At 41.6% G+C, this 15,306-nt stretch overlaps 1 protein-coding gene across 1 annotated transcript; it reads right to left on the reverse strand.

The window, feature by feature from the left end:
* Positions 1-2,573: 2,573 nt before the first annotated feature.
* On the reverse strand, positions 2,574-5,868 carry LOC142385227 (regulator of G-protein signaling 9-binding protein). Its single transcript, XM_075471542.1, has one exon. The coding sequence runs from the start codon at positions 5,208-5,210 to the stop codon at positions 4,470-4,472; it is 741 nt and encodes a 246-aa protein (XP_075327657.1). The 5' UTR covers positions 5,211-5,868; the 3' UTR covers positions 2,574-4,469.
* Positions 5,869-15,306: the final 9,438 nt, after the last annotated feature.

Genomic DNA, 15,306 nt, shown 5'->3' on the forward strand with positions numbered 1-15,306 from the left:
CAACTGCAAAACACGAATCACGAGTCTCAAAATCGAATTGCTGTGCAATTTAGATCAAAGTTAAGGTCAAGTTAGAAGATGAAATCCAAATTCAGACATCCACAATCACACAATTACATTTGACTGCTCAGAAAAACAGTCAGAAATGAGTGATTTCTTTAAAAAATAAAAACATTGAAGAAAGAATCCTAGGTAAGATATCCAGATTATTTATTGAAGATATGAAGAATCTACTTGTGGAAATCAGAAACTCAAAGCTCAATGCAAATTTGTAAAATCACATAATTTGACGGGGACAGTGATGTTTTAGATATTTGGTATGCTCATTGTGAATCTCAAGCTGTTAAATGTTTAAATAGGTTGATATGGGCCTACACGTGAGAGTGTTGCTGGTGTTGTTTTTTTCCCTTGAGAATTGGTGTGTGCTTGTCCTCATCGTACAACGTGGCCCTGATGAAGCCTAATTTACTACTGCAAAAGTTAGCTTGACTACTTTGACAGTCTATCAGGCTTTGTGTTTGTCTGATGACATCACAACGGTGTATAAAATACAAAACAGAGTCACAATACCGAAGAAGTGCGTCGCAGCCACAAAATTTCAGGCCCAGTTCGAGGATGGGTGCAGTCTGACAATTAACCGTTGCCGCAGCTGGTGTGTTACAATTGCAGAATGCTCTCGAGTGTTTTTGGCATCAAATTGCTTCCACAAGGAGTCAGACCTCTGCTTAGAAAAATAGGGTAGCTGTAATTAAATTTGATCCTTTGGGATTACGACATCCAGGCTGCAGCTAAAGCTGGCCAGACTTAAAATGCCAGAGACGTGTTTAACTATTAGTGGAGACCCTCTCCAAGAGGAATGAGGTGATTATTTCCATCTAATAAGGGCTTATTTGATCAGACCTTTTATTAGACTTCACATCAAAGCACTAATTCAACAGATTTGTGTGTAAAATGATGTTAACAAGTAGGAGTTGTTAAACCTTTTTGTTCCAAGGCCACTCTGTTTTGCTTCTGTTACACACTTTACGACTCGCTCATTTTTAACACATTTGAAAGCCAAGGTAAAAACTCACTTGTTATAAACCAGGTCACAATGTGAAGCATCTAATTTACTAGAATGCTTGAAAATATTAATCAGTTTTTGTCATTGTATCACAGGTAAATCATACCTGTTGCGACTGTTTAGGGGTTCACAGATCCGCAAATAAAACTGTAGTAGTCACAACTCAGGGTTAAAATCATGACACGTATGTGCAGGTGGTTGTTTTGTGTAAGGCAGCGTTTACATAGCAGGACTGATATGGTGACGCATTCATTTAAAAAAATGTGCAAACCCAGAACAGGTGTTTTAAACTCCTAATCCAAACAATTTGCAAGTTTGCGGAAAGTAGAAAGGGCAGAGTTAGGTTGTGACACCGGAGTGGGGTGAAGGTACTCCGGGTTCATCCCAGTCTCCTCCCTGAGTCCTGCTCTAGCGTTTTGCTTGGATTTTTTCTCTCTACTTTGTAGATATCTCGCCATCCAAATGTCCCAAAGCTGTCTGGTCGAAGGACTATGATCACCACTCCTTGATCCTCAAAAGAAAAGGAGCCCTTTATCCCTGTACAACAGAGGGCTAAGGCCAAGGGGAGGATTTGGACGCATTGTGACTGGACTTCTGAAAAGGTTGTGAGAGGTAGGTCTTGATCCCCTTATCTGTTATATGAGAGACAACATCAATCTGCCATCCACAAACACTCCCTTTCACAAGTGACTACATTTCCAATCTACTATATGTACACTATAAATGTAGCAAGACTTGATCTTTAAGCCACAAACGGCATTCTAACATCATCACGTGGCGAGAATATGGGTGGATATTGAATCTGTAGGCCATCACATGAGCTGCGTTTGACTCACTGACTGACAAGGCTTGGCATTGAATGGATGGAAAGCAAGTCAAACTTTCATATAAAATCTTATATATGTATTTTTCAAACCTTTCTGAGGACCTGATAGAGGAAGGAGAAGAGGTGATCATCCAGATCGTTTCTGATTTTATGTTTGTTCCTCTCCTCTGTCTTCTTTCCTTAAAGGGACACTATGTAATAAATTAAGTCATTTATTAGCTCAAATCAACATATTCATTCATAAATTAGTCCTCATTGGTGTAAAATTATCTATGTCAACAATCTCACTTATCCTCCTGAGTGAAGAATCACTTGTCTGTATCTACATAGAGCGGGCAAGCTCTATGGAGGCTGCCATGTCCTTCCGGTCTATGAAAAACGACGAAGTGCCGAGAGGGACATAAAGCACTTCGAATCGCGATTTCCCCGCCAGGCCTGCAAGCGGAAATGACGTCATTGTGACGTCATTTCTGCCGAATGGCTTATTACAGCCGCTAATGGTAAATAGATTTTATCTCGTAAATTATCCCACTAATAATGCATTGATTGTTACCAAACTTCTGCCGTAGGACACATAGGCTCTTAAGTCACAAAACGAGGCATTAGAAATTTTGTAAGTTTACCGGGAGTTTATTTAAAAGAACACTTTCCAGCAACTACACACTGCTGCTAATGCTACCGCTGCGTCAACGTCACTTCCGGTAACTCCCGAAATATGACTAACATTGTTTGCACACCAAAGGCTATGCCAACTTATGTTATCTGACATGTTATCTGTCATCTGTATTTATAGTGTTGTTGTATGTGTGTTATGTAATCCTTTGTACTGTGTGTCTTGATTTCTTTTTGTTTGTATGGACCTTGAGTCTGAAGCTATAGCTCCTTGAATCTTGACACATTCCGCCTGCCGTAGTTCAAGAAGTTGCAGCGCACATTTGAAAACGCGAGGCGCTAGAGAGCAAATTCATTCGACTTTGCAAAATAAATTTGCACCACTAGATGGGGGAAGAAATTACACAGTGTCCCTTTAAATCAACTGCTTTGAAAAGTAAGCTTCCAATGACAGTCATACAGGTTGTTTGAACAATAATCATCCCCCGTTAAGTTTCGTTAATCGTTTGCTGTTTCGCCACAATCTTTGTCTTGAAGCATCTTTTCCATGTCTCATATCAAACAATTCTGTATTTATTTTCCCTTTCAGTCCCCCTCTGTGTTCATGATGGCCCAGGACAAGTGTCCCCACCAGTCCTCACCTTTGCTCCAATCCAAAAATACCTTTCAAAGACTCTTACTTCTAATACTCTTAGGGAGCTAACGCACCTGTTTAACTCTTTAACACTATTTTAACACTAAGGTTGTTAAGTCTCAGAATAATCCCTTACTTGAAATACCTCTAAATAAATCAGATGTCTTCGTCTCTGGCTGTGCAGTGTTTACAAGCTGGGCCTGGCTTTTCAATCGTATGATGCTCGATTTTTGTCGACGGCAGGTATGAATTATCCGAAAGCCTTTCACGTGTCACACAGGAGACATTAACATGGTGCATGGTCATTGCTTTAGCAGCAACCACAGAGCTGTCTTCCAACTGCAAGCACATTTTCAAGTGTTTCAAAGTTTTATTATAATAAATATACCTGATTGTATGTACATTATCCGACACTTTGGTACAGACTGTGTGTACAAACCTTCTATTCACATGTTGCAATGTTTACATTCAATACTGTTTGCAAGAAAACCCTGAAAAAGGTTCGAGAACAGGCTTACAGTGATCGGGTGCATTACCAAAAGACTGTGAATGTCTCTTACTGTAGGTCCCAAAGGCTGTCGTGAAGCACATTGAGATTTGATGCAATGAAATATGAAGCTGGCCTACTACAGTCTGTCTGTACAGATTATCATGGTGCATTAAAACTGTGCTAGCGGGAGTGTAGAACAGTGCAGATTTGATCACATCCAACTAGTGTGGGTGGTAAGAGCAAGGATTAACTGTACAAGCTCTTGCCTTTTATTAGTTTCCACAGGCCTAACCTAATTTTCAGAGTAGATGGCCCCCCTGCTTCTTTGAACACATCTTACTTTCTGGGATTGAAATCGTACACTTTAAAGCATCATCTGCAGAGCATCAACGGGAATACTTTACCGCAGGCTAGATTTACGCTTGAGCTTTTCCTCTAATCCACTTGGATTACGTGTTGTTTAAATCATCCTGATGGTCACACACTCTCACGTAATTTTCGGACGTTTTTTTTTGTTTTTTTCCTCGTCCAAAAATACATGACCTATCGCCCACTCAAAATACCTACTAGGCCCCAATGTCCATTCTCTCCCAATCACTCACTCACACACATGGGCCTACATTGTCTAAACTGTTCTAGTAGGCTACATCTGATCAAGTGCAACTCCTCAACTCCGCCGTATACATTCACAAATCCGAGAGAAACTCATAACTTTGCATGTCAGGTTTTTCACCCCTTCAAGCAACTTCTCTCTCTTATGGAGCTGCCGACTCTCTCCCACGGTGGTACTCCCGTGGGCGAGCCGCGCGGGATGTCCATCAGGGTGGGTTTGGGGTTATACAGTTCAGGACATGTTGATAACCAAATATCCTAGAACCAGAGCAACTGCAATGATGGCAAAGAAAGCAACCACTGCGCCGATCGGCGTGGAACCACCTCCACTGGTGCCTCCACCTTCATCATCTTTGGGCTCCTCTTCGCAGATAGAGATGACGCCCACGGAGGAATTTCCGACACTCATGTTGGACTTGAGCTCGGCACCCGCTTCCTGCTTCGCCACGACGGCCCACGGCGCCACCTGCACTTTCATCTCCATCTCCTCCATCATCTGGCTCACCTGGGTGATCTCGCTCTGCAGGTCTTTGAGGTCCGCCGTGTCGATGTTGCTGTCCGCCTCATACTTCATGTTCTGCACGCTCATGGCGCGGGCCGCCACCGTGCTGGTGCTGCCGGTCATCCCCGTCTGGATCAGGTGTCTCGTGGGCACCTTGAGGGGGAACTCCTGCGCCATCTCCAGGGACCTTTTCATGTCCACTTCCAGGAGATCCATGCTGCTCGAGAACAGCACCCATAGGCGCTCGTACTCGACGCGGTCGTCTTTGCTGATGGTTTTGTCTTTGAGCAGCGTGGTCAGTTTAGTCCTGTTGGCCACTGCCAACTCCTGGGCCTTTTTGCGCGTCTTCTTCAGCTCCTCTCGCAGGTTCTGGGAGTCCGATGTGCTTCCAAGGGCGATGACCAGATGCCTGTAGCAGGCTGTGACTTTGTTCAAAGCGTCCAGCATTGTTTTGCACTCCTCTTTCCCCATGGCTGGTTAAAAAACAGACAGCTGTTGGCCTATCCGCGTTAGAAATAGTGAAACAACAAACAAAAGAAGGCTTGGAGAGAAATGGCAAGCTATAGTGGCGGTGCTGTTGTCACTATCCCCAGTTTAGTTTCCACGGGAGCACACCGCCCGCTGCACAAATCCACTCAACACACCAGTCAGAGAAAATTCCTCTCTATCCATGCTCCTTCCTGTGTTCAAGCAGACCGAGAGCAGCTTAAACTAATGCCTCCGTCACCTAAATAGCATGTGGTTACCTTTGAGCTTCCCCAACAGCAGATCAAACAGCAGCGGATCGAGCGCCTCTCCTGCAGAACGGAAACGAACTGATGTGAAACAATTCAGCCTCCGTTTTTATGAGACTGTGATCCCGACTCAGCTACAGGTGCTCCGACATCCGCCTCGCTGTCGCTCGGTGCCTTTTGAAGCTGAAAACGAGTCCATCAGTGGTGACAAATGACGTGAAGCTGGGTGAAGGGGATTTTCATTCGGCGTTGAAAAAAAAAAAAAAAAAAAAAAAGGAGCGAGGGGTTGCAAAGCAAGTGTCCACAGCAACGGAGCGAGACGAACCGTGGTGTTTTGGTTTGGTGCTGATTTTATGCGTGGGGAGCTCTCCACTTCAGCACCCAATCGATGATGTTTAAATACCAGTAAGCGCCTTCAGTGGTCACATGTGGGCACAATACAGAGCCATTCAGAAGGCAGGCAGGGACACAAACCTGCTCTACCCCCATTGGTTCGATAACAAAGGCGTCTGCTTTAAATACGCCCTCTCATTGGCTGCTGTGCAGGTGAAGCGGGCAGAGCTGTGATGTCCATCAGCAGGGGTCTGGAAACAACACAACCCTCAACTCTCTGCAGTTATTTGCCATTTGTAATAAGCATTCCTGCATGTTGCCATCTAATTAATTACCACAGAAAAACTGAGCTGTATCTCAGGTCAGATAAGGTTTCACAAATTTGACGGGTTAAGATACAGGTCTGCAGAATCAGCCTGCCTGCACATATTGTCGTGCCAGGGAGGATGCCAAATGTTGCACACATTATTGGTTTGATGCTGTGTTGTTAAGTTGTCTCCTGCTGTGCCAGGAGGTGGGAAGCAGTTAAGGCTCTCTGGTGTTTGCCTGATTTGCTCTTTTTGCATTATTAAAGCGGATGGGGCCCAACAATCCAGTGACTGCAGCATAAAGCTAATGGAGTGTAGTGCAGTTGATGCACAGTTGGAAGCTAGAAGGAGGCTCACTGCTTGCTTTGAGATGACATCTGTTTTGGCATTTAGTTATTTTCTTCATTCCTAATGGAACAAAAGGAAAATACATTTTACCCTGTCAGTTTTATGCATTCTGTGAAATGTGATGCATTTTCCTTTTTAAAATGCAATTTCTTGACATCTTCATGCTCTTTATTGTTTTCTGATTAATTTTCTGCCAGCTGCCATCGGTCAAGAGGCGCCCTAAAGAGGTCATCAGTCCATCACAGGGCCAACCATCATACACGCAGTCGATCCAAGGGTGAATTTAGAATCACCGATTAACCTAACAAGCATGATTTTGGATGCTGGGGAGAAGCCGGAGTATCTGGAGAGAACTAATGCATGTTCAGTGAGAACGTGTTTGATCTCAGCTGAGATTTTTACCAGGATCCTTCTTGTTTGGAGGTGACAACTCGAACCACCTAGCCACCATGTAGCCCTCAGCAAGCTATACTCAATTCAAAAGATAAAATCGCAGTTTAAATCAATAAGACAAACAAGACCTCTGGCCTATATCCGGTCAATCCTGACTTCATAGCCTTTACGCAGAACTGCTCACAGAATAAAGGTAGAGGTGTCTGTCTTGCCGATTTCCTATAATGAGATTGCTGATAAACTGGTCCGTTACATTCAAGTGTTGAGGATGAGTCAGACATGCTGTGGTCTGATTGCTTTCAGAGTGAACGCATAATGGAAAACTCAATTTTTGATTTCCCGTGCAGAGGCTCTCTGTGGTGTGCAGTTACAGAGACAAGTAACAAATCTCACCAGATGTTAGTAATTATTTACACTTAAAGGCAGGGTAGGGGATCTTTTTCTGGAACATTTATTTACATATTGCTTGAAATACTCTTCACACCCCCATTGCAACCAATTAATTAAAAGTTTTGAAACAAATATGAAAAGTTTTAGTGGCCTCTAGAACGTACAATCTAGGAAAAACAGTATCCAATCATTGTGAACGGACCGTTCACAATGATTGGATTCTGATGCCGTCTATCAAACTGCAATCTGCTCCTCTCTCCCCCTCCTTCTCCCTGTGCGCGTATCCTGCTCCGTGAACGTCCAGAAGCTTGGCAGGAAGCTAAACTAGAGCCAGCTTGGCTAGCACCTAGCATAATTAAACGTATAGTTAGCATAAACTAAATACTAAATACTAAATACGGCAACGATCGATGCTTGCTGTCAGAACAGCGCTCGTGCACCTTCGTGCTCGTGCGCGTTCATGTACTCTAGAGGCGTGCCTTCGGGGGAAAAGTGAAGAAAAGGGTTGGGACTTTTTACCTGTGTATTTTCAAAATGCAGCTTCGCTGGACTCAAAATCCAGGATCTCCTACCCTACCTTTTATCTAGAAAAGACGAACCATTCCTGTAAATCTCACTATGTTTCCATTAACTTTTTTTTCTGACGTTTTGTGGCAGAAAAGGGATTTTGTTTGGTGGATGGGATCTGCTTCAATGCAAAAGCATGCACAATATTTACCTTTATTCAGATTTAATTACAATGCCTGTGCTGTGTAGGTTATAATTTAGAGGCTTCATGCTAAACATACCTGCAGTACTAAACAATAATAAGGGGGGCACACGGTCTATCACACAATTGCCTGTTGCACAAAAAGTGAAATAGATGTGCTTGCAGAAATAATGCCATGAATAATCTTATCAGTTAACGTCAGATAATTTGCAGTAAACTCTAAATAAGCAGCCTCAATTCTCCGTTGCTCCTGGCCTCTCTGCCTACCCGATGCTGAGAATCTTCATGCTGTCACACTCTGGTTCAATGATGTTGAGACATATAGGATGCCTTGTTTTTTATGTGGCTGTTAGGAGCTGTTTATCGGTGCAGTCCAACTGCCCAGTAGTTCCCCGTGAAGTGGACTGCAGAAGGGTATTAACCCAGGTTAAGTAAAGTTTCAAACCGTAGGGAGAAGAGATGCTCAGTTCAAAGGGAACCGTTAGGTGTGAAGGGAAGTAACAATTCATCACTTCACATGCAGTTAAACAGCAAAATTCCAAAGTGAAGAGGTTACATCAAAACAGCAATATTTCAAGCACCATAAAAAATGTCTCTAAAATCTTTGAGAAACAAGCTATTGAAGACATTTAAACCAGCCTATTAGCAATAAGCTAACGTTGGTTTGGCTAGCATAGCTGTAGAAGCGTTAAATTAGTTTTTGGTGCTAAAATTTCAACAGTGGCAAAACCAGATATCACAGGTGATTGGATAACCATAATAATGTATGGAGAGAGTTCTGTCTGCAGCAGTGATGTTGCAGAGTCGTTTGAACAGAATTATTTTATTTTTTGAAAGTTGCTGAATTCAACCTTCTTTGAGCAGGAGACAGACAGTAATGTTTATACGCTGTGGAATGGGTTGCATTTTGGGACTCTTTGGGTTTGGGGTGGATGCTGAGCCAAAGAAGCTTTTCTAAACTGGTCAAAAATGTGAATACTTCAGCAGCCTCTTTTTTAAATGAATTACATATTGAATCTGCTTCAGGAAATATTTAGACCCGAAAGGGAAATTCTTATAATTGCCATTTTGCCCATCAGTCTGCAAATTAATAGATTATTTTTTGAAGTTATGGAACTTGAACTCTTGCATCTTACAGTACCCTTCTTGCTGCATGGACGGCTTTGAAGTATATTCGGCAGCCTTTGCTCACCTGGTTTTAGGCAGTTTATCCCATTTTCCCTGGCACTTTCTCAGGTTGGATGGAAGCCGTATACTCTACGTGTACTGCAATCTTAAAGTCTGTCTAACGGGGTTATTAGGAGTTTAAGTCCAGTCTTTGGCAAGGCCATTCAGTCAAGGATTTGTCCTGAAGCCTCTCCAGCATAATTTTGGCACTATTGTTCAGGTTCCCCTGTGACAGGCTACTGTGCAGTTCCGATCAGAATTTCAGACTCTGCTAATGAGAAGCAGTCTCTGACACAGTTCTGCTCAAAGAGTTTTGTCTCAGATGTTTTCTCTTTTTACTCATGCTCCTAGTATTTAATTCTCTATTTTAGATGCATTTCACTTAAGCGTTGCCTCCATTTACTCTGCTATGAACCCCACACAGTTGAAGAACCACTGAGATGATTTTACCAACAGCAGGTTCTAACATCTCAGCAGAAGACTTCCAAAGCTCTATGTTTGGAGCGCCTGTTTGGATCTTGACCCCCCCCCAGCAGAGCCAATATTGATGTTGATTGAAGGGTATGAAGCATCTAATCTTTTTCTAATTTCCACTGCAGCTTAAATATTAAAGGCCAGAGTGTTACAGGGCAAACAGATATGTCTTTTCCAACAACATGCAACACTATCCATTCCAATTGAGGTGACTAAATTAGAACCCAAAATTAATTGGTTAAGAACCACAACAGCTGATCCCCAACAGGAACCAAAAAAATAGTGGTATTTCAAGTGTGAACTGTGGCAACAGAATGGATGTGTCTCACTGTACTAAACATTGTCCCTTTTTTGAAAGAGGGAATATTCAACACCCACCACTGACTGGTGGAAATGTGAGTTGGTTTGCTAGACAGCACCAGTGTCCAAGAATCCAAACGACTACCCTTTTAAAAGCCTAGTCTCAAAAATGGATGCATTAAATGTCCCCTGCTGAGAGTGAAGGTTTAGTCTAAGGACTTTAAATAGTGCAATCCCTTGTCTGAAATATAAGCAAAGACAGAGAAATAAACTCAAAGAGAGGAAAGTAACTTTCTGATTCCATAGAATTACACAAACTATAATCCACATTAGCACATACCTAAAGGTCCTGGGATAAACAGTGTAATGCCCACTAATGTATCTTTTAATGGAGGCCGTCACGTCGCTTACATGCACTTTTATCATATGGAGTCAATGTTTTTATGTAGGAAAAGGAGCCTGCATGGCACTCACAAAACCTCATGTGGGATGTTACTCCATTACAATAACCTTCTGCGCAATACCATTAGAGGACTCGTAAACAACCTCGTCAGCCATTTATGATAATCCAAGGAAAAAACGCCTTCACTACCATCAAAGTTTACTGTCTAAAGTAAATAAGACCCATACATGCAACATTTTGCTGCTACTAAATCTATAGAATTATATTGATTTTATTGTTTAATAAAAGACATCAGGATCAAATCCGGTTATGGAGCAGAAAAGCCCCAGTCAGTCTTTATAAAGTTCGAAACTCATTTCTTTGTGCTGTAAAGCAGTAGCAACAACTAACCACAGAGCAAATGTGCTGTCAATATATTGTCTCCCAAAATCCATTAAAACACCTCTTACTTCACTCCTCCAGGTTGAACATCTGAGCAATAAATGTCCACAATAGGATTAGCACTCTGTGAAGCCCTAATCTTACATGATCACCAAAAGCTGGCTTAATGTGTTGCAACTCATGCAGAGAGGAATCCCTTAAAAGCCAAAGATCACTTGGGCAGACCTCAGATTTAGATTTGGAAGTCCCTTGCAGCTCATTTAAGTGGTTTGTGAGGCCTGGGATCGCAAAGGCTGGCAGATGAGACCAGTGGGCTGTTAAGGAAGATAAGGAAGAGTATAAGGAAGATTCAGTCACCTAGAAACACAGAGCAGTGGAAGGAATGGGTGAGAGGGGCAGAGAAAAAGGAAGTCTGTCTTTGTTGAATTATTGATAGACCTCATTCACTATGTGGCTTCCTACACAGCACAGCGTGCAGCAACGGGATGAACCGTGACTCACTCCTCTGCCAAAGTCCAGGCTGTCGAATTAACTTTGACTTACACACCCATGTACACACACAGTTGTGTTTGCATTGCAGAAGACAGTATGTGGATTTTCTCAGGTTCAACCTTGGTTTAAATTTGATTTTACTTTCACTTTAACCCGAAGGTTTAAGTTTAAATCAAATGATTAACTTAGTGGAGGCTTACTTTTTTCCCCACCAAAGAAGGAGAAGTATCTGAAGTCTGATTCTGCACACAGATCGAGTTATGCAGGCACAGCCACACACACACAAAATAGATGGTGGGTGAAACACACTAAAGGCAGAATATGATCATAAAAATCCATGCTGCCATTCTGCCAGCCTAAGGTTCCACTCATCATTCAATACCTTCTCCTATTAAAACTGCATACTGAACTCCACAGCGATGATCTTTACTCTAGGAGTTTTTCACAGTTTAAAGAAGAAGATGGAATATGTTAATTATTGATCTTAGATTTTGATGCTATTTGACAAAGCTAGGACCAGATACTCCGGTCCGCTTCCACTCCGCATGCTTAGCTGTAGTAAAAACATACACACATCAGATTGCTATTGATCTTCTCATCCAAATCTCCATCAGATGAGGAACCTGAGGCATATTTCCTTTGAAGCTTGTTAAGATCTAGACTTTGAAGAGAAAAAAAAAAGTCTAGATCTCCTTCACCAGTACTTGAAATAAACTGGCTTCCATTAAAGCATGAATACCTCTATAAGTAGAGTGGAGTAAGCTTATCTAATGTGCTACAGTACATAGGATGGCTTCCATGCCAAACTCAGATGAGCCACAAAGATCCATGACATCTGTCGGGTCAAGGCTTAGCTCTAATCCTATCAGATCAAGGTAAACCAGGTGAGCTTTGGGAAAAACCTGGGGATGTATGGCATGCGTGAAAAGCTATATAAATCTGGTGAATAATGACACTGAATTGCTTGCCGTTTTCTTTGTGTGGGGAGTTTTTGAATCGGCATCATGTTAATTTTGTATTAGCCTCCTTTCAAAAACACGCATCTCTTGTCATTTTCCACCTTATACAGTGACATTAGAGAGATAATGAACACCCTTCGATCAAATTAATTTTGACAGCTGACCTTCCGATCTAACTAATTAAGTAAGTACTCATTTTTTTTTAAGCTTTTATTCACTCTGGGCTAGTTAATAGGTGTGCAGACTATTTAGAAGTAGCTTACCTGAAGTAGGCTGACAAATCTGTCTGGTTCAGTATTTGATCTCAGATGAAGTTGTCCCTCAGATTTAATACATAGGAAACTGTATGCAGTCCTGAAAACTTAGTTGTTGGTCTTTGGCTGTGCGTGATTACCTTCATTGATAATAAATTGCAATGAAAACAGCAGATCACATTGAATATAGCTAATTAAATGTTGAGTAAGTTATAAGGATGAGTAACAAGGCCCCTGAAATGTTCTTTACACTGGTCAACTTAAGGTAAGAAAACGTTTTGAAAGCAAAGTAACGTAAAGTAAAGTATGAGGGGCAACAAAAGCCAGTTTATTGAGTTATTCTTCTCCGGTGCAGATGCAAATATACAGCTGGTGTGAGATTACATTAACAGTTCCCTGTGCATATGAACCTGATTCAGGGGTTTTCTTGAATAATCTTTCTTTGCATAATTACCTTGATTTCTGTAAGAAACAGGATGGAATTATCACATTGTTCTGTCAGATCAGTGAGTTTTTTTTGTTTTTCTTTTACAATGTTCCTTATCTCATATGAACTAATATCTCATAATTAGCTAGACGTTAAAAAATGGAAAAGAAAAAGAAAAGTAGGCGTACTCTCAGTGTCTTATTCAACTGAATGTTTCTATATTGTTTGGTATGTTTGTGCGAGACCTTTTCCACTTGTGGTTGTCTTGTCTCCTAGACTATGAGTGGACTATGGTCTTTCACAACAGGGGAGCTGGGGTTGTGCATGCCACCAACACACACACACAGTCATGCACACACTGCTCTGTGATGTCAAGGCTGTTTAAAACACATGATGAAGAGAAAGGAAAGTTGAAGTGTAAAGGGAACACTGTGACTCTAACTGACAGCTTACCTTTGCACCACTCATCAACTCTGTAAGTAGCTATAATTATTGTTCTTTTATTGAATCATTTCACTTGTCAAAGATTATTGAAATTTGAATAAACCGTAGTCCGATTGTGTTTAAACAAAATCCTCCAGGTCCTCTGCATCGGGTTCTGAAGAATAACAGTTGGAAATGTGTCATGATGGAGTACAAGTATACTTGCATATATGTTCATTATCAATGCTGTTTACTTACTGCTGAACAGTCCTGAGATATCCTCAGAGTCGTTGGATGGATGTCTGTGGATTTCAACTCTCGTTTTCTTTCCTAAAAAAATGTATTGATACTTTTTTTTTTCTTTTACTATTACTTGTACTATTTTCAATGTAAGAGGTTTAAAAGAAACTTTTGCGTACCAAAGTCCATGTACCTGGTCTTCTCTCTCGAGGAATCCTGAGAGTAAGTGTTCTAAGCACCATTTTTATACACTCTTACAACCCCCTACAAAAATATAGGAATGTTTTACCTTTCTTGAGGAGGTAATTTAATTTCAATTTAATTTTTTTTTTTACACCAATTCTTCACCCTTACTCTACTCCCATCCTATGATTAGTTACAGATTATTGAATCTGTTTACCTGTGAACTAAAACAAAGACCCTGGCTGTTCAGGCTCACGGTATGTGTTGGTCAGTCTGTTAAAGCCAAATGTAAACCTTAACAGACAAGTTGGAGGATTCCCGGAACTCTTACTGAAACACTAACAAAGCAGGATTCTTGGGACTCTCATGTTCATTATTAACTGTCTGTACTCCCCCCACCCTCACAGTATGGAGGATTCCCGGGACTCTTATCATACAACCAACATCCAAGTCACCTTACAGGGAGAGAGTCTCTGAAGCTGTCAAAACAAAGGAGGTTTTTCCAGGCACCCCTGTCCACGATCCATGCGAGACTCAAATGTTGACAGCTTAACCATGAACCATTCTTTTATTTATAAATTCGACAGATGTATTTTTCACAACCTCTTGACCTCAACTGTAACCCCCCCTAACCCTAACCCCTCCCCTCTCACACCTCATAACATGGTCAAAATGTGATTGATCAGAAAGAGGTCAAAGGTCACCTGTCAAAATTAATTTGATCGAAGGGTGTTCATTTTTTCTCTGGCATTGCATTTAAAAAAAAGTAATCTCCTCGAAGCGAGTCGTCTGCCCATCCTGTGGGCTGTGTGTCAAGGAGGTACTTGTTTGTTCATTGGCCCCTCTCTCTGAAGCCTTGATGTGATCCATTGTACCTGTGCCTTTTTGCAGAAAATGGAACAGCGCTGTGAATGGAGGAAACAAGGAGTGCATTAAAAAGATGTCCTTCATCACGCTCTCGAAAGAACTCTATCATAGCAACGTACATTCAGAGCTTTGAAACTGCATAATCAACAAGAGAAATATATTACTGTCTTAACAATACTGAGCTGTCGTTGCTTAGTATCACACTTGGTGATTTTTTCTGCATGTGCAAGCAGCAAACATACACTCAAGGAGGGCTCATAGTCAGGAGCGCATAGAGTCTTTGCACTTGCCTGCTTTCCACTCTCACTTTTAGAAAACCCAGCAGATTGCCCTCAGAAAATCCCCACTAAAAGGCTTCCAGGTTTGATTTATGTGGATGAGGCAATGCAGCAGACATAAGCCTGTTTGGTGTCAGAGGTCGTTCCATCTTGGTCAGTCACCACATCACTGAGGATAACTCTCACTGTGGTCAAGACCTCAGCTCTTTCACTTTGGTTTGTGTGTCAGAGGGAGAGTTTGAGTACATTAATGTTCCTTAGATGGTAGATAGATGGCTGTGTACAACAACCCTGATGAGATCAGTTGGGCGGGATGTGCATTAGCAGAATTTGAGTTTTAAAAGCACCAGGTCACATAGAAGTCGGTGCCTCCTGCAAATGCATTTATACATATTTATAAATGCAATGTAGAATTGATATCAAACCATATGAATGGATTCACAACTCAGCTGGAGTCTTGTGCCAAATTGAATTCTAAGGATATTTATATACAGGAAAAAAATT

The sequence above is a fragment of the Odontesthes bonariensis genome, chromosome 1 (genome assembly GCF_027942865.1).
Source record: "Odontesthes bonariensis isolate fOdoBon6 chromosome 1, fOdoBon6.hap1, whole genome shotgun sequence".
NCBI classification, from domain to species: Eukaryota; Metazoa; Chordata; class Actinopteri; order Atheriniformes; family Atherinopsidae; genus Odontesthes; species Odontesthes bonariensis.

Bases quoted from the DNA above. Each gene is read 5' to 3' on its own strand.
- LOC142385227 (XM_075471542.1), bottom strand. From the start codon at position 5,210: ATGGGGAAAGAGGAGTGCAAAACAATGCTGGACGCTTTGAACAAAGTC.